Source organism: Magallana gigas, chromosome 8 (assembly GCF_963853765.1).
Source record: "Magallana gigas chromosome 8, xbMagGiga1.1, whole genome shotgun sequence".
Classification (NCBI taxonomy): Eukaryota; Metazoa; Mollusca; class Bivalvia; order Ostreida; family Ostreidae; genus Magallana; species Magallana gigas.
Window position 1 is genome coordinate 21063108 of NC_088860.1, and position 21345 is coordinate 21084452.

Consider the following 21345-nt stretch of genomic DNA (forward strand, 5'->3'; position numbering starts at 1 on the left):
TTTCTTGATTGTTGTTAAATACCCCAGCTAAGAAAAAAGTACTATTTTTATTGCAATATTAACCAAAATCCTCTGTAACTAAAATTTGGGCAAATTTTGATAATGACTCAGAAAGAATTAAAGATCTTGGCTCAATATAATAGTGAATGAATTTTTGAGTATGGGTAAATATGCATGGTGTATAGATTTAAACAATAAAATGTTTTCTTTTGGTTTTTTATGTGGGTAGCTAGCATTGCAGAAAAAAACCCCACAAACACCATAACATCCGCTTCCTTCAAGGCCCGTACGAGAACTGAACGAACCAATTTTTACTGTATCTGTAAAATACAGTAAGTGAAAATATTAAGGTCACTCTAAATCACCACCTGAGGTCAGCCAGTGCAAGTTCTTGGAATGTGTGCTCTCAATGTTGCTTTAATTTCACGAGTCTGTCTCGAGCAGAGGAGTTACAGAGATCAAAAATTATTTAAATATACTGGTTCGATCCTTCGTGGCACTGATGGAAACTTATACATATATCGCCACTATTCAGCTAATATATCGCCAAGAACGTTAAATCTCTGCCTTTTTGGAGGCTGGATGGTCAACAAAGAAGTGTTGTGTAGCCGAGAAACTACAAAACAAACATAGTCATAATATCTGGTGGCTTACCTTATTATAGGTGGAAGACAACCGACAATATATACAATAACAATGGAAACAGGTAAAAAAAAAAAAAAGAAAAAAAAAAGCCATGTATGGTATGGTCTACAGAATCGGAAATGAGCTCCGGTAGTTTGGACCAGGTAATGTTGGGGTGGACCAGGGTCAGAAGTCATGCATAACAATACACATTGAATAAGATACGCCTAATGCGTTTTCACTACAGTAGTCATCAGATATAATTATATCGTATATGTATTTAATTTTAAATAAGTTCTTTTAAATCTATAAACCATTAATTTGTTTAGAAAAATTTGCGAATTTTTGCTTTAGAATTTTTACACTGCTTTTCTTCAAAAGAAGATCTCTATTTTTTTTTAATAATTGCCACAACCATCGGTTATCAATAACGTACAATGTTGATGAATTGTATACAGGTTGTACAAATTATAACGATACTGTGGCATCATTTAAATTCATGTGAACCAAATTTCGCGAATTAGTTAAATGAAATGTCATTTTGAGTTTTTGGTTCCATGCACAGTGAGTACTGTTTCATTATTCGCTGGTGATGTTAAGGTTAAGGGATGGTCTTTTTTGCAAAAATGTAAAATAAGACAAAATGCAAAATGTGACTATTGTGACATCTCAAATGAAGATATTAAACATCTTATTTTTGATTGTGATAATGTCAAACAGATATGGCATAATTTGAACAATGCTTTAAATTTTACTGTTAAATGGAAACATGTTGTAATTGGTTTTTATGTTGAAACTAACCCAAAAGTATTGTTTTATAATACAATTATATCTTATATAGCTTTTAAGATATACAAATTCAAAATGGGATGTAGAATAAAAAACGAGTGTCAAGATAGTTTAGAATTAAAACAATTTGTTAAAAATTCTTTATTTAAGGATATGGATATCATGCTAGATTTTTCAAACCTGAATTTGTTTAAAAATATGGTAAAGCGTTTGACAAACCTGTTATAAATTACTTTTGTTCTGTTATTCTCATTATTATTATAATGATGCCAATTTTCCTAATACCCGGGATATCTGGCTTTTGTAAATGGGCATTGTTGTTGAAGTGAAATAAAGCATAATTAAAAAAAAAAAAAAAAGGTTAAGGGATGGTCACAAAATCCACGGAAGTTGAGCCACTTTGAACATGAGTGATTACTAGTATACTATATAAATAGTGCCTGTTCGGGAGGGTAACAGTTGAAATTGACACCCCAAGGAAACTATTGTTAACCGACGCGAAGCGGAGATTGACAATGGTTTTCGAGGGGTGTCAATTTCAACTGTTATCCTCCCAAACAGGCACTATTTATTTTATCATACTGAATGTTTTAATTTTAGAGAATTTTTTACTGCTTTACGTGAATTCTACGGCGAACCGTACGCGCATAATTTACGCGCATGTAACAATTCGTTGTGTTACCCGTTGCTAAGTGTGTTGCTAACGCTGAGGGTAATAGAACGTATTATCAACTGCGTCTAAACCCAATCAGATTTCAGTATCTAACATGAAAGTATAATAAAGTATATTATCTCATTCAGACTGACAACAGCATGTTTATTTCGGTCTTGCTGAAAAGACCTGTAGATTCGTTAGCCAATCCATGTTGACCAGAAGTGATAAAATCCACAATATGCTGTCTTTAAGGGGCAATTACTTTACAGCAATATTTTGCACAGCATGTTTAGAAATTAACAATCTGCCTATTTAACAGACAAAACAAATCATTCTCTGTAAAAGCAAACGTTTATTCTTCAGGCTATGAACCATACTCCATTGATGACTTACAGCATAAAAAAGTAATTGCAGTGTACAGCTTCAATTATTAAATGGCAGGTTTAATACATTGAAATGGGTAGCAAAAACATAACAAATGAACAGTTAAACTTATAGAATACAGGTAGATAAACTAATATTAATCTTGGACTAAGAGTTCTCTTTCTTTTCCTAATAGGTCACTTCTTATTTATTGTTTTTCAAGACCGATCAACTCAATTTTTCAGAAATTGAGGGAAAAAATTAATAAAATTTTGCATGTGGAATCAGGTGAATTACACAAACTATCATATTCACTGGTAAAAATCAGCATATATAAATTAGATAAGATTTAAACAATTTTTAAAAAGGCGAATTACATTGGATGATTTCAATATTGTTGGCTATTGGATGGGAGTGGATCATGGTATTTACATAAAACTATTATAGTAACCATTACAGATTTGTGCAACATTGTTATTGCTATTTAATATTTCAACCCTAAAATCCAATTACAGAAAATGTCTTGAAAAACAACTGATAAAAGAGAAATGCCCCCCCCCCCCCCCCAGATTAAAAGTCATTTTAATTTTTTATCTGTTACATGTATTTACATGGGGACATAATCTTTGAGCCATTTTTAATGTACCACTTTGAGAGAGGTGAGGAAAGAGGGAGAGGACAAAAATAGGCCATGCCTGCTGTCTGATCCTATTTCATTTTGAAATAAAATATTGTTTAAACTAATGTACCACTTTCAGAAAAATGTGCATAGTTTCTAAAGGGTCAAATTACTTAGGTTAATTAATAACTTTCTTGTGAAAAACAATTAGCACAAAATGCCAACTGCAAATGCTTACAAAAGGTCAATTATCACATTAACAAATTTACTTTAGTGATTTTTTGGTTAAATAAAATCAAGAGAACCATGGGCCACATTGCTCACCTGAGCAACAATAGCCAGTCATACTAGTATAGTAAATATCTGGGCAATGTAGAAGAATAGGTCCTGTGTAAAAAGACTTTTCAAATTTTTCGCCAGATATTCTTTTGTTAAGCATTAAGCCCTTTTTTGTAACAGAATGAAATATTCGTTATCATATCACATATTACGCATCAATGTTCCTAAGAACTTAAACAATTGCTCTGAATTATTCTGAACAATTGTTCAAATATATAGCTAACCACAGAAGTCTACCGCTAACATATTTAATCTACTTTTTAGAGTTAAGTTTGCTGACTTCAAGTTAGTACAATACATAAAGTTTGGCTTTTAAATTACTTTTAATGAGGTTTCAATCTTCATGTAGATTTTGACTTGTTGTAAGAAAGGCTCGTCTTACAGCATACATTATTAAACTAACAGCAATATTGTTCAAAATGTTGGTAATGGAAATGGGAAGTCTTAATAGATATATACATGTAATAAAAGGAGGAAAAAAATGGAAAAGTCCTTATTTTAAAGTTTCCATGTTGAGTTATACTCAAATAATGCTGAAGTCCAAGTTTTAATAATACTTAATCATCATAGCCAACCATTTCTCTTTATCTCGTACAAATGTTTCAGATCAAGGATTGAAAGAACAAATTATCTACACATGATGTACTTATATTGCTATTTTCTCTTGTGATATTCCATATTTTATACATTTTGGGTTAGAATCAAATTCTAATGAGTACAACTTTTGACTTGAACAAATTGGGGTTTTTCAAAAAGATGTAGTCTGTTATATCACATCACGAAAACTTTTTCTGCATCGTCTAGATGAAATATCTCTTTAGTTCGTGGGCAGACAACTCTTCCATCATTTAATCGAGCTATGTCTGAGAGAGACTGTTAAAAAAAAGCAAAACACATAAATTACATTATACATGTATGTATTAATAACATGATTCAAGCTATTAATATAAAGGCAAATATCAATTTAATGCCAGGAATTAGCTCAGTTATACATGATACAAAAGTGGATTTTTTATTATCAACCATAATTTATTCTCCATATATCATAAAATGAGTAATTTTTCATACTTTGAATTTTTATGAAATTTTGGTTAAAATGGGCGATTTGAATATTTACATGTCATATCTTTACGAATTTGTCATGTTTGTAAAAATAAAAATTATCAGAGGTCAAAAGTCCTGGGTGTGACAATGTTTGTTTACACATTGAAAGCGTTTACATATAAATCCTGTGTACAGAAAATCGTTATTGTGTTAACAAGTCCTTAATTATTATGTTTATTCATTTATCTTTCTTTCATATACAATTTGCCTCTCACTTATTCTTGTTAATATGATGTTGAAAATTTATAGGTGGTATTTTATTATTTCTGTGAAAAGTTACGCGTTTAAAATTTTATGAAATTTAAAACTAGTAAAAATTAGCACCACGTCAAAAATACTCATTAAAGGGACTTGGACATGATTTAAGCTCAAGTTTTTAAAATTCATTTTTTCATATTTAATGTCTAAAATGGTCAATATGGGTGTTTTTAATGCTTTGTCAAAATTTGAAAGTCAAATATCGAGTTACAAGCGAGTTACAGAGGTAAAAATTCTTTGTTTTGTAAACAAAGCTCGAGCCTTGTTACACATGTATTGTTTACATATGTGTTATATTGATATAAGTTTCAATCTAATGTTACTTTTTGTTGTTGATAAAATGATTATTGAGCACATTGAATGAATTTATCTTGTTTCCACAAGTTATTTTGTCAAAGAAATTGTAATTTCTTTACTTTACATTATTTGTAAACAATTATAACAACGATTTCTTTCCTCTGCATCTCGCTTGTAATATGACTTCTAACATTCAAATTTTGGAAAATCGTTCAAAATACACAAGAAAACTATTTTATACATACAAATCAAAAATAAAATTCTCATCTGATATCATGTCCAAGTCCCTTTAAGTGTATGTGTAATAAATTGAGCAGCTCCACAGTAGGTAAAACCATCTTAAAAATTTACATACATAAATTTTAAATTATATTTTAAATTTATATATATATATTTCTTGCTGTGGACCAGTATTTGTCATAGAGTTGAAATAATAAAAACCGGTGTGGATAAAGTTTAGTCATGAAAATTAGTCGCCACAAACCATTTTATTTCGGGTTAATCTCGAAATAAAGCTGTCGCGAATAATAGTTGGTATACAGTATCTACTGAATTGAATACCCAACAGCCTGTATACCAAGTAACAAGCCGGATACAATTCCGACTCTTTTGGAATTTTAAAGCAAATTTTTTTATTTGTTCTCTTTGACTTTTATTATCAATGATATTTTTTTATCACAGCTTATCTAATTTACATAAGAGATTTTAAATTCTGTGAGTAGAATCTCTACACATATTTTACTTTGAGGAAATCAAACCCCAACAACTATATATAGTAAATGCTAAACCTCTGTTTCTTCGGTTTGACAGACATATATGCAAGTTATTTCCCCATATATATAATGGTGCCCTGACCCTTTGAGGCAGGATCTTTAAAACATCTAAAAGAAGTAAGAGAGTGCTGAGCCTCCAAGAAAATGGTTTCACTGAACTTACATTATATCCATAAACTTGTCCATTTGGCAGTGCCATAGGGGGGTTATTCTCATTGAGAGGCAGGCCTGATATTGAGCATATCAGTTTGGAATTGGCGCAGTGTGCATATGGCAGGCGTTGTCCGAGTTTGTTTAAATTGGAGGTACACACTGGGCAGTCGGCATTTTTGTTTCCTTCTTCTCTGTAGCAGTGTCTGTGACTGGAGTTAAGGATAGCAAACAATACAGGATACAACTATGCATATCACTGAAAAACGGTTAAGTTCTACGGTTGTTTATTTTCAGCGGTATTTTGCGGGTATGAAAATTCGACAGAAATTGAAATCGTAAACAAAAATATTCTTAAATTATTTACAACATGTACTAAATTATTCACAAATTGCGATAATTACCGGATCTACCGGTTTGTATTCTCAAACGTGGTCAGTATGCTACAAAGTAGTCTGTATTATCCTTAATTTATCGTAATATCATTTCTGGGTGGAACAATTCCTAAAATACCCCAAAACTATATATGTTACGACGGACAGTTTTTCTAGTATATATACATGTATCTTCTAGTGTATCCTCTAAAACACAATATATTAAAAAAATTCGGGTACTAAATAAATACACATATTGGTCTGCACACGTGGATAATGTAGATAATGTAATCCAAGCGCTAGTATAAAGTTCATTTGCTTTACCATAATTTGTTAGATAAACATTGACCACCCTACAATTACCACATTTAAAGTGTCAACAGGTGGCTAATTATGTAACGGGAAATCATCATCGATAACAACACCCTCATTACACACGTTATAAATGGTAATACCCCAGCGGAGTCCCGAAACACGCATAAAAAAGGTAGTCAAAATTTGATACAATGTACATGTATAATACGTTGTACGTTTATTTTTGTGGTCTAATGTAATCGCAGAAATTGGAAATGCAAAATATAATTCAATACTTTTTAGGGTCTAAACCGCAAAAATGTTGAGCAGAAGAAAATACCCTGTATAAGGTATATCACATAAGCACAAATCCCCCAATAAGTAAAATGCCTGTAACAAACATTTGTAATCAATCCTTGCTTCTTTAAGAATTTGCGAATGTATGTGTAATTATTTTTGAATCATTTAAGGTTTGCTTAGAAAAAAATGACCCAATCAAATACATGCCTTATTTCTCAGAGACCGTGACACAAGCCCAAGATGAACACAACACTCTTTTCAAAATTTTCCTTTGGCTACACTCAACAAAGCAAATAATTAGAACATGCAAGTCTTTAGACGACCAAACTGTCTCCGAGTCACAATCCTTGTGTTAACCTTTTTCTGCAGTAACTGTGTCTATTAACTTGGTTGTACTTTATTTCATTGGATGAAATCCCACACGTAACTGTTTTTGTGGTGGGAATTTGCAAATTGTATGATAATTTTAAAACAAAGGTTTTGAAATATCCATTAACTAGGTTGTATGTTATTTCGTTGGGTGAAATCCCTGATAACTGTTAACATGATATTGTTGTATGATAAACAAAGGTTCTGAAATTTTTAAGCTATTGTATCCCATACGCATGAAAAGCAAAGTTGATGAAATATTTCACCTCTTGTATGAAAAACAAATTAAACAAGATGTCTGTGAGCCAGTGGTAACTAGTGATTCCCCCACTCTGATGTGAATATACAAAACAAGAGGCCAATTGACCTTAACAGTCAATTGAGTAGCATATAACCCGTACACAAACTTGTTGAGGAGTCTCATATATGCATTTAATCAATTAGGTTTCATTCTGGAGTAGAAAAATTATAAATTTGTAATGATGACCACCTCTCTGCCTGAAATCTTTCAAAAAGAACTGTGAAACCTATAATTTTGGTGAAAAACTTAAAGATCTGGTCTACAAAATCATGAATTCAGTTTTCCTTTCAGGTGTGTGGGAGTAAAGAAGATAACTTTTGAACATTATATGCATTAACACCTATACATCCATTTTCGCCCTGCCCTAGAGTCAAAACCCATACTCCAGGGGACATGAAAATTAAAATTTCAGTAGAGGACTTCCTGGTAATCATAATTATAAGTCACGACAGTTTTTTGTACAGATGTATGAGAATAGAGAAGAAATTTTTTAAACATTATATGCATTATTATATTGCCCCCCCCCCCCATGTCCTGATCCCCTGACCCAGGGGCATGAATTTCACAATTTTGGTAGAGGGCTTCAAGGACATTATAACCAGGCATTTAGTTTTTAACAAATATATATGGGAGTAGAGAAGAAGATTTTCTAAGATTTAATACATTTTTACTATATGGCCATATTGGCCCCACCCTAGAGCCTGAACCCCTGACCCAGGGGTCATGAAATTCCCAATTTTGGTAGAGGGCTTTATGGACATCATAACCAGGCATTTAGTTTTTATAAATTATATATGGGAGTAGAGAAGAAGATTTTCTAAGATTTAATACTTTTTACTATATGGCCATATTGGCCCCACCCTAGAGTCAGAACCCCTGACCCAGGGGCCATGAATTTCACAATTTTGGTAGAGGGCTTCATGGACATCATAACTATGCAACCAGTTTTTTCCTCAAATGTGGGGGAGTAGAGAAGAAGATTTTTGAAAATTTGGCTTTTATTTTTTTGCATTTTTGGCCCCACATGTGGCGCCCTGGGGGTGGTAGAGCCATGCATTTCACAATTTAAATTCCTCTTACCATAGAGATGCCTCACACCCAAAATGGTAACAATCAGCCTTGTAGTTTTTAAGAAGAAGTTAAAAATGTAAAATTGTTAACGCACGACGACGGACGAAAATGGATAGCAATAGGTCACCTGAGTTTACTCAAGCATCTGCACTAATAGTTGCTGAGAAATCTTTGATGAAAATTTGCTTGAAAGTTTAGGCTAAAAATAAACAAACGTTAACATCAAGTTGATGTCTGATAGGTACAAAAATAAAATTCACCATATGGCATGTGCAATATAACAAAGAGTGTGTTATAATTTAATGCATCTACAATGAATAGTTGCTGAGAAAAATGCTACAGAAATTTTTGTTACGTACAGACAGACGGACAGATGGACAGACAAGCACACAAGGGTAAAACACTATACCCCATTCTCCTTTGGTGCGGAGTTATAAAACAAAATATAATCAAAACTAGATGTGGCTCAATTCAAATAAGGGCCCCATTTACTGTACTATTAAAATTCTGAAATCAAATTAAAGAATTTATAATTGCATTATTGATTGAATGGGAATGAGGGAGAAAGGGAGTGGTTGTTTTTATGAATAAATTAATGAAAGGGTTAATCTTTTGTGGAACTTAAGTCATAGAAAAGAAAGTTGACCATTTGAGGCAAGGTCTGAATAGTAGGTAAAGGATACGGAGTCTTCAGGGCTGATAGGCCTGCCTGCAGGGTGATTGTGAACACAGAAGAATGGTTTAGTTGGTGAAGCTTGAAGTTCTCCTGGCGGAATTGTTCCACCAGTTCATGCCAGCGGCTGTCATTGTATAGCTCCTAAAACAGAGAGAGAACATAATAAAGGGTGCTTGTAAACTGCAATACAAATCAAAGTCGCATTAGAGCCTAAATAATTCCATCTACACACTTGTGGACAAAAGTATTTGCACTATTGCATCATTTTTTCTTTAAAGGTATATCAGTATATAAATAGTGCCTGTTTGAGAGGGTAACAGTTGAAATTGACACCCCGAAAACACCATTGTCAACCGACGCGAAGCGGAGGTTGACAATGGTTTTCGAGGGGTGTCAATTTCAACTGTTATCCTCCCAAACAGGCACTATTTATTTTATTATACTGAATGTCTTAATTTTATAGATGTTTTTACTGCTTTTATATAGAAATGACGTGAATTCCACGGCGAACTGTACGCGCATGTAACAATTCGTTGTGTTACCCCTTGCTAAGTGTGTTGCTAACACTGAGGGTAATAGAACGGATTATCAATTGCGTCTAAACCAATCAGATTTCAGTATTAAACATGAAAGTATAATAATTGATAATGTTATATTTTAGGCACTTACATCCGATTTTTATGAAAAAAGTTTAACTAAAAATCGAGTTTGTTGCAATGTCCATTACATTAATACACCCGGGAAAGAAATCAATAAATCTATTAAAAAGAAACCATTATAATAAAATGAACAATTAACATGAACCAAATGATACCATTTCTATATACTGTAGAAGCACATATTTTCGTTGGGTCAAAATTTCATTGTTTTTAAACCAAATAAGATTTTTTTCACATTTAATTTCGTGACATCGTAAACTCTTCTGTATTCATTATTACTTGGATTAAAAATTTGTCATGGATTTAATTTCGTTGATTTAAACTGCCAACGAAAATAATGAAATTAATTCCTCAACGAATATTTCTTCTTCTACTGTATTTACATTCACCAAGTATGATTCCCTGTATTTCTTACAGAAATTGATTGTTCATTCATAGCTCTGTAGAAACGGACAGGACTAAAATCTACACACCCCTTTCATCAACTGGTACACACTTGCAGCAACCGAAGAAAAATCACAGACTGCATGAAATTATTATGCTGGTGTCTGACTTAACTTCTTATAGAAGACGATTTGGCCATTTCTTTTATCTTCTTTAATTCTATAATATAATTTCTTCTATAATTTTCTTTTATGCCTGTAGGTGACTATAAAGGTACAATTAACTTTGACCAGCCTATTACACAGACAAATAAAGCTGCTTACTTTGTAAGGAGGAAGTGTGGTATTAGCAGAGTATGCCAAAAGTCCCATTACTCTTTGAACTTCATATAACTGATCATCCACTAAATTAACGAAATATCGCCTGGCATGCCTGAAAAATAAAACAAAGATCATTTACAGACAAGACAAATGTATTGTGCATGTGTATCCTTTCCATGCATGTAATAATTAAAGCAATTACCACGTACAGGTATACTTGTCTTCATTAACTTACACCACCAACAGTTTGGACACCTGTACACAGCCATTAAAGCTTTTTTCAGAGCATCTTTCGAAATTTATTTCATAAAATTTAATCAGTGCCAATTTGTGATCATATACATCTGCTGTCTTGTATGTGCAGTCTAGTGAAAAGATAACAAACCATTTAACAAAAGTCTCGGACCATTTCAGACACCGAAAAATTCTTATTGAGATAAGGAAGAATTAAAGCCGCAAGTCAAATTTTTTTGCTATTACAGTATCAAATAATTTTCCATACAAACCAATTATCTTAGAAAGTTACATACTTTTGCCTATTTACACCGGCAGAATCGGTCTCCTTTCAAAGTAAATAAAATAATTTCTTTGTGAGCAAACGAAAAAACAAACCAAACTGCATCATGGGAATGTTTAGAAAAGGGAACCGTTTGGTTTTGTACCCCGCATGATTAGGTTAATTCAACCCGCATGTTATGCATCGATTGTAAACAAAGCAAGCCTCAGAAATATTAGTGAACAAAATGTACACAGGTTTGTTTTTGATTTTTGCCAAAACATTATGACCTTTATATATAGCAATGACATCATTTCAAAGTTGTAATACAATCAAAGCTGTCTTGATGCCAGGGGGCATAAATTAATATGAGACAAAATTATGCAGAACCCTTTTTGTGTCGTTTGTTTTTAAAATTAATTTTGTACATTATTTTTTCATTGAAATATGTCTTGATTGACCAGGAAAACTACTGCAATGTCTTTAATTTTACACATACTTAGCAAATCCAGCGTTTAAAAGCGGTCAAATTTGATATAAAATCGGACCAAGCAGCTTTAATACAAAGGGATTTTTTCAACATCTGGGTGCATGGCCTGTTTTATCCTGCAACTAACCCTCAGGTAAGGTAACTCAATAAACCAGAGATTTTTTGCTTTGTTTATACCATAGCGTCATGGTTTCATCTGCAGCAGCAAAATTTGTCAAAAATTGCTTGTTTGAGGTGTAAAATATGTATTACCATGCAGGATACAGGATAACATTCTAGAAATGTAGGCGATATGTGGGCTTTGGTCAAAACATAAAAAGGACTCTACAAGCCTTGCCATCTGTGACGTTTTTTTACCCTCACTCAAACATATCTATAACCTAAAAACCTTCAAAATTAGCCAGATTTAATAATGAGCTGGTTTGAAAATTAGCCAGCTATTTTTGCATTGAAAATTACTTGGCCTGTTTTGAAAATAAGCCAGTCATGACAATGCCATTTAGAAAAGATTACTACTTTAAGTCTGGCATGCATCTGTCTTAATATATTACGTTCCATGAAAGTTAGGTGTTAAATGCTAAAAAAAAAACAAATACTCACTGTTCCTATGCAAAATATGCAATCTCAAAAGAAATTTTCTATCGAGATTTTTCATCGATGTGCATGCATTGATAATAATTTCAAATTGCTTAAAAGTAATAAGGTTTGCGGATCTTATCAAAAACAATGTTGACGCAAAAGAAATTAAAAGTCGACATATACATGTAGTAGTTCAATTACTTGTCATGATTATTGTTAAATAAGGATAATTGGAAAGAAATGTCTGTACGTCATATACAGGTAAATATCGGTATCTCGAACATGGGATATCTCGAATACCCCGGTTATGTCGAAGTCGGCCGCTGGTCCCGGCCGTTTTCCCTATATATATGATTTAAAAAACTACTGATATCTCGAATACGGTTATCTCAAATACCCCGCTTATGTCGAAGTATGTTTACGGTCCCAATAACAAATTTTACAAGGGTTATCTCGAAGTGAAGTCAATTTTCTGGTCTGCTAATCGCACCCCGCATGCCGTGTCCTCGTTATTCTCGCCCGCGGCAATTCACACCTTTTCTCAAGACTGATAGTCTATTAACTCCACGCTTAGCCAGTGCAGCTATCGATGACACGGTAATTGTTATAACAGCTTGGGTATATACTCCGGTGATTGATAAAACCAACAAGTTCACAGCTCCCAAAAGTAAGCACCCCTAACATTACCGATAATATGAATAATGATGCACGCTACTTATAAAGCAAACAAGTTCACGGTCACTCAATTACCAAATAGCGCAGCGTAAATTATCGTATAATCAATATCGATGCATGATCAAAGTGAACTTCTACGTAATGAATAATATACCAAAAATATATTTAATAACACACACTAAATCATGATAAATTACCAACGCGCTGATTTAAATATAACAAATTTTATTTCTAATGTGAACAAAAATCAAACAATTAACACATTTGTCTTTGGCTATAAAAGATGGTACAGAATTCTGTACATCATTCAACAACATGTCTCAACACAGCAAAGACATAAATTCTTACTTAAGTGTATATGTGCAATGTCTATAAATGTCTACAAATAAAACATCGTTTCAATATTCCGTCTTTTTTTCCGTTCATACCGGTTCTCAAATTATAGTGCATATAAGGACTTCCTGTGTTAACATGTCAGGACAGAAACAAAAACGCTAATGGAGTCGAAGAATTTCGACTTCGGATATCTCGAACACCCGGATATCTCGAAGTTTTTCCGTGGTCCCCCGAACTTCGAGATATCGATATTTAACTGTATCTTCATTATCAAGTCATACAAATAAATGTTCTATTTTTAACAGTGTCTATCAGTATGTATAACAATTACCATGTAAATGGGACAATAAGGACGTAAGTTTTAAATCAAAGCATAATTATTACTTCTCTTCCTGCACTCAAATAAACAATGAAGTCAGACAAAAGACAGGTGCATGCTTGACTCAAAAAAAACATCCTGAACTTTTGATATCTATTTCACAATGACTGATAAACAGGTTCTACATTTTATATTAATAACTTTTGGCACCGTTAAAAATATCTTACACAAGACTTAAAAGGGTATGGTCATATAGAAGAGCATAGCTGCAGTTCAGTGGTTTTCTCAATTTCACCAAAAATCATAATTCACCCATATTAATTTTCAGAGATTTCGTTGGTACCTTTACCAAGACTTAATGTCCCCAATTAATAATGAAACAAGTCTTTAATTATTGTACGGTTAAACATGCTTGTTACAAAGTGACAGGGCATTCGAGTTTGCTTTGTTATAAACGAACTTCATCGTATTCATTAGCTTCATGATATTGCTTAAAACCCACAGAAAATGAAATTCACTTTACTATAAGCATCCATTCATTATAAACATGTTTGCTATACGCATATTTTACAAAACAGAGAAACAATCCACTTAACTAAACTGAAAATCTACAAACACTGGCTCTTGAGAATGAAGAACAGTTATATATGATACTGTATATTCCATATTTTAGGTGAGTACTTAATTCCAAGATTCAACTGTTGCGTAAAATCTCGGGAATATAAAATCACAAACGCTGAACATTTATCATAGTGTCATTTAGTTTACATCTGTCCAAAATAATAAGAGTGAGAATTTTAAAACTGGGAGATGTGTTTCTCACGATTTTACATAGATATTAATTCATTGCGTTTAATTAGGAATCTACAGTACTGTACGCAAAACACCTAGAGTTACCTGACTGCCTCGAGACGCTTGTCTTGTCGTACCAGTTCAATAAACTCTTGCTGGCGAAGCTTGAACTCCAAGGAACTCTACAATCAAAACTCTAAAATCAAATGCAAGATTAAAAGTGGATATTGAATACCCTTTCAATGTAACACACATGTGCTAGTGATGGCTTGAAAGAATACTCCAGAAACCCAGGCCCATTGGCAACATTGCTCACCTTTGCAACTAGGTTAAAATCAAACCTAACTTTATTCCACATTCTACGATACAAAATAAAACGCATGAACAATTTTTATTCATACTTCTAAAGTTGACCAAGATAAGTAATAACATTTTGCCAAAAAACATTTCCTAAGAACTTCAAGGTATAAACAGTAGACAAGGACGAAATAATGTCCCCACATTTCCTCATTCACTGCTCTCCTCCTCATCACACCAATTTCATTGTACTTCTTTCAAGAGTGCATTTTGCTAAGTTTTAATCAAATTGGCCAAATGGTTCAAAAGAATATAAAAAAGCTGAAAATCTTACCCTGCAACAGACGAATTTAAATTGTGATTGGGCCTTTCTCTCAAATGAGCTAATTATAAATGTTTGCTTGCCCATTCAAACTCCCCCTCTGCTTTGCATGGCATCATAAGAATTTTGAAATTACAGATCCAATAGTTTTTCATAGTTCATGTCCCAGTACAAGTATTTGTATTAATTGATGGCTGAATCATTGATACATGCAATACTGAAAGGCCAATACATCTGCTTTGAACAAGCAACTTTAATTTTGCAAGAATCAAGTCTTCAGGTGTTAAAGAAAATAAATAATATTAATAGCACCTGTCCAACTAGAAGTTCAGATGATCTTTTTACTATTTATATTTCTCATATCTGCAGTGGTTATAAAATTAGTACCTTGTTTTTACGTAGTTTGGACTTGTTGTCGTAGCACCAGGCTAAGCATGGAGCAGTCTCACGCCTCAAAAGGGACTCCTCTACTTCTCGCGAAGTCAAAAACAGGTCAATGTTTGTCAAATCCTTAAAACACAAGAACATTGAATATATATTTTTTACTTGGTAAGCTACCAAACAGTTCTTTTCAATAAATTTTTGTTAGTGAATTAAGACCAACAATACATGAAAAATTTTGAAAGATACAATCATGTAGATTGGTCTGTGTGTATTGTAAAAACTTTCATTTCATAAATTTTCATTTGATTTGACTATATTTCTGGAATTCAAGATCTGTAGAGCAAATTATTAATTTCATTTAATATGGAATTATATTGCTCCACCATCTTATTTTATGCTAAGAGTAGACATATACATGTACCGGTATAGCTACTTTACAGTTACATTTATAATCAGGTTATATTTAATTTTTATTTCTTTACATAATATTGTTTGTAAACATCAACTTCCAGTGGTTTTTAAATTATTAATGAAACATATACAGATAATAGAATTAACAGAATAATCCGTATTGAGGTCCCCATGCATCCTCCTACCAACTCCCTTTCCTTTACACAATCATGTACCTTATGTGTATCAGACTGTCTAATATCATATCAGGGCTGTAAAAAGATCTTATCTATAAGGACAGGTGGACGCTTCAGTAGAAGAAAGGACAACTTTAGTCAAATATTAGTACATACTGCTACTGATTCATCACACACAGGCGACATTATTTTTTGTGTTTGTCTGAATTCATTCTTACTAAATGACTGTTTTTAAATTATATACTAGTACAACAATGGTTCTTTTCACTTTACTCTTCCTATAAATGTAAAAGTATGGGTTACAGACTAGATTTGTATCCATGTAAATTACATGATTGTATGTATGGAGTACAAAAGATATCTTGTTGTTCACAAAAGTAAATCCTTATGAAAGTTAAACAATAGTTATCTGTGGCTTATCATATATGGCCAATCATTTTCGCGTCCCGAAATTACATCAATACAGTGATAAAGTACAAACACAGATTTATTATAATAGTGAAATCATGGATGTGGCAAAGTTTTGTAGAGACCCACTCCCAAACAAAATTCTACATACTCTGATATTACAATTAGGTCTACATTATGATTTACAATGAGTTATTCTATTCCCAGATTGAAAAATATTGTACATGTAAATCGGCATTGTTTTTTTTTTGTAGGTAAGGTAGCAAATTTTGTAAAAATAAAGTAGACACGATAATTAAAAACAAATATGTATGCATACGTTTTCAAATATATTCATTTGTTATCTGAAAGTTAAGTTTAAAAATGCAAACAATTAAAATTTTTTTGCATGTTTTCTTTTTAAAGATATTCGTATAAAAGTGATAAAAGCCAATAAATTATTGTGAAAAACCCCAAATGATATGGGGTAATTTTGATGTAACACTTTGGCATCAACTGTTAGAAATATTTTCTTAATTCACTACAATTGCATGATATATTAGTACTTTTAATATATACATATGAAATACATGTATTTTTCATCAAAGGAAATGGAGAGGACTTGGGTACTTCCTACTGACACACTCATTTCCTTTGTTTTGAGTTTGTTTGTTTTACTTTCAAATTAAGTTTGCATTAACTGATTAAATGGTCAAACCCTTTCCGTGATTTAATTGAACAAACTGAAAATAAATCTGTGAATATCAAATAAAATGCTTAGATTAAATTTCTAGAACATTTCAAGGTGTTCATGAAAAACACAAGGTGTGGCATGCAGTTACAGGATTATCACATCCGTCTGTTTTGTTCTATTTTTATCTTGTAATACTGCTGAACGAGGTACATCTTTTGCAATAAAAAAATTAAATTGAAATTAATATCCCTGATATATCAATTAAATGTAAATTACTACATGTATTTTTTGGTATTACTGGTACAAATAACCTATAAAAGTTGAAAAATTCCAAGACCCTTTGAAGTTGCCAATTCCTTACTTTCAATTTAGCATACTTTATACATAGAGGTACAATTAACATGCAAAAACTATGATGACAAAAATATCTTCTACAAAGTGCATATTTTACTGTTTTAAATACTGCAATGTACCAAGTACTCTATGTGTGGTAAAATATGACCAAAAAATATAGCTAGTACATGATATACATGTACACTGCTTTTGAAATACCGTTAATCAACTGCAAAAAAGTACCATTTTAATTAACATGGTGAAAGTGAAAAGGCTGGGTCTTACACTGCATCCTTTTACATGCATGTACATAAGGACCAATTAGATAATGACTGATGACTTTTAGAAACTTACCTGAATATCAGAGTGCTGAGCTAACTTGAGGGCAGTATTGTAGTACCCTGACCGTAGGAAATAGTCCACAAGCATTCTGTCTAGCCTTTTTTTCTGCCACAGGGGTCTAGTATGGGGCTGCAAACACTCTGCCTCTTTTAGATGTTCCACACGCCGTTTTAATACTTTAGCCGCCTCAAGTTCTTCATTTATGCTTTCTTCTGCCTAAAAAGAGTTAACAATTTTTTTTCTTTTAAAAAATGCAACATCAGGGATATGATTCACCTTTTGGAACTACATTACCTTTAAATGGCATATTCAGGCAAAAATTTGAAAGATACAGTTGAACTTCGATATCTCAAACACTAATACTTGTACCTCGAATACAATGGATATGTCAAAGTGATTTGTAAGTGCCAAACACTTATTTTTAAAGTATTTAATATCTCGAATATACTCAGATATCTCAAAGTCTTTAAACAGTCCCATCTAGTTCCAGATAAAAAAGTTTGACTGTATATCCCAAATACAATTTGATGATGGACAGCTATAGAATTTCAAAAGTACAGGTCGGTCATCTTTACTAACTTTTTTTATCATATGACACACCTTTCAACCAAGATTGATTCATCAACGAACCAAGTTTAAGGGTCTTTACAGATTTTGATATATGATTTAAACACAGTTTAATAAATTAGTATGTATTGTCCATAAAATTCCAAAATGAGGCCAGTGACCTAGATTTGGGTAGCTTAATTGACCTCTCTTAAATCTGCATGAACACTACTCGTAAAACAAGTTGTCCACAACATTTCTCTTACATTGTTGCTATCCCTACAACCCCTATAAAAGCAGCAGACCTCTTCACAGTTCAAAGTATTTCGCTGTAGAAGTCTCACCTATATGAATATACATGTATTTTGCGTATCCGTGTGACAATGACATAATCAAATCTGACTTTTTCCAAGCCAGGAAACTTCTAACAAGCATTAAACAGATCAATACATTATTTACAAACAGAAAATGCATGTAACAGAAGAAATAAATGCACAAAATCTAAGACGATGAAGTTTCAGGTGTGCATTGTCTAGCAATCAGGTAATGAAATGTGAGGGTTAATATACCTATGAAATGTTGCCCAATTATCAGCAGTGTTCAGCTATAAGATGCATTAGCTGACCAAGTTTAGTGGTCCTCTGCATTGAAGTCTTCAAAGTATGATCTGGGCATAATTTAAGTACTATGTATGAATAAACTCTCAAATAGGATCTCAGAGACCTAATTTTGGGTTTCCACACCCACCAAGCTGACCAGGTCTTAAGCCTCACAGTGCATAAGATATGAACCATACATAAATGATAATAAAGCCAACAGACAGACTGATCTATTGATAACTGAGAGCACATTAATTACCTTCCGCTTAAGAAAGCAGAGCTTTTCCACCATATTGTCCAGAGCTAGTGAAACTTGCTGGACAGAGGGAGATTTCTGGTCCTGCAAACATTCTTCTACCTCACTGCTAGCTTGCTGGACACGGGACACCTCTCTGTCAATGTTTTTCTGGCCGGACCGAAATTTTTTGTTTAGAATTTCATATGGCACCTAGGAACAAAAAAGAGTCTTTATTACATAAAAGTACAGTACCGTACATTGTCTATAAAAAGATTCAAAGGACACTATAAATAGTCTGTTTTCAAATTTAAAAGCACATGAATCATTTCTAAACCAGTCAATTTTATTGTTTTTAAAATCAAAGACTAATCACTTCCGGTTTAATTTTCAAAATCAAATTGTCAATTTATTTTTAAAGTTCGGTAGGTTTGACAGTCTTGGTTGAGATTGTTGCATTTTGTTGATAAAAGTTATGGAAGTATGTAAATAATATTTAGTATTGAAACAGTGTGATTTCTGGGTTCAAAGCAATTTAAGAAACAGCACTGAGTTAAAACATACATGTACTATATAGAATTGAAGAATTATCAGTAGCACATCAGAGAACAAAAGTATTCATTGAAAAGTAAACAAGTAAACTTTGCTATTTATTTTTCTAATTGACATGCTAAAGGTCAGTCTACACTGTGACTAGTACAAAAGCTGAAGCTCTTAGGAGGGACTTGAATTGACAGGTCAAAGAGCTTAAGCTCTGTTAATGCAAAAGTTTCAATTGCATGATTTGTTTCAGTTCAAGACTAGGAACCAGTAGTTTATATAGTCACACACCTTAAAGTAGAAAGTTGCAAACCTTGAATCACTTATCAGGGGCACAGACTCTAAATACATGACAGTTTAAAAAATAAGTCCAAGATCCATTAACTATTACTATGACCTTTTAGATCTTACAATGAGCACAAGAAATCAAAGACTGAAGGCAAAACCTCTTACATGCAAATTCAAGATGTTTCTATAAATAATACGTGCTTGTAGGGGAAACATAATCCTACCCCCCCCCCCCCCCCCCCCCCAATCTGAAAGTGAAAAACTGAACTTTATTTATTTTACAACGATTGATAAGCAAGTTCTACAACTTATATTAATATCTCTCGTTGGCACGGATGTTAGCGCGAGGGGGTAATTGGTGTGGGAAGAAGCCAGAGTACCCGGAGAGAACCCACGTGTCCAAGCGGGCGACCGCCATACCCTATCACATACAACCACTGTCGATCACGGGTATCAAACTCGGGTCGCAGCGGTGACAAGCGAGAGCATTGTCCACTAGGCTACTTGGACACCAAAAAAAAGTGGTCACTGGGAATGGGGAACGGACAATAGCCCCTGCTGACTCCTTACCGTCTCTGTAACTAAGCATAAATGGCATGTCCACAGGATGAAAAAATGTTATGTTTAAATCGAAATTCAGTCTTACTTAATTCAAACAATATTTTGGATATAAGTCGAAAGTTCTCTTATAAATGTAGCCCTGGTTAAATTAAAATCTATTACAATAACGAACCCCAAAAACCTAACATTTCAATATCTAAAACTATATATTTTGATATAGGAAATTATAAAATTTTGTTGGAATCACATTATTTGGTTTAAATAATCGTTGCTAACTCATAATTATCTGCTTAACACAAATCCTGGTTCAATGTTTTGCTTTATTGAACATTCCTCCATATATTTTGTACGCATATCGAAGACACAAACACAATTTCTATGATCGAGTGGAAAAATTTTAAATAAAATAAACATAGAAAATAATAAAACTATTTTGAAAATCAGTTTAAAGACACCACAATCAATTCAATTGTTACTTTTAAGGTTGGATGTTCCAGAGACTTCACATCTGCCATTTTTCTGTCTGCTAGATTGGATGCGTTTAGAAGGCAAAACTCATACAATGAAATATTCGTATGAGTATATTACCTCGTTAAATGTGTTTTGAAGTCTATCATATGAATACGAAGCTTTTATTCGATTATCATGCTGTAAATTATTTCTGTTCATTTCTCTAGAGTAATTATTTTTTTTAATAAGAAGTAAGCCATTTTAGGTACGCATTGTCAAAAGAAAAATAGATATTTTAAATATTTTTTTTGTCAAATCATTTTTTTAATTATCATCGCATATTGGAAAGTTTTAGGTCAAATTATGGTAAATAA

At 32.8% G+C, this 21345-nt stretch overlaps 1 protein-coding gene across 1 annotated transcript; it reads right to left on the reverse strand.

The window, feature by feature from the left end:
• Nucleotides 1-4148: 4148 nt before the first annotated feature.
• LOC105332050 (E3 ubiquitin-protein transferase MAEA) lies at nt 4149-21088 on the reverse strand. The gene is made up of 9 exons (XM_011434486.4): nt 20998-21088; nt 19157-19345; nt 17765-17968; nt 15413-15535; nt 14512-14588; nt 10723-10831; nt 9364-9497; nt 5985-6177; nt 4149-4262 (listed from the first exon to the last, which is right to left on the reverse strand). The coding sequence occupies exons 1-9, from the start codon at nt 21034-21036 to the stop codon at nt 4161-4163; spliced, it is 1170 nt and encodes a 389-aa protein (XP_011432788.3). The 5' UTR covers nt 21037-21088; the 3' UTR covers nt 4149-4160.
• Between the last annotated feature and the right edge of the window lie 257 nt (nt 21089-21345).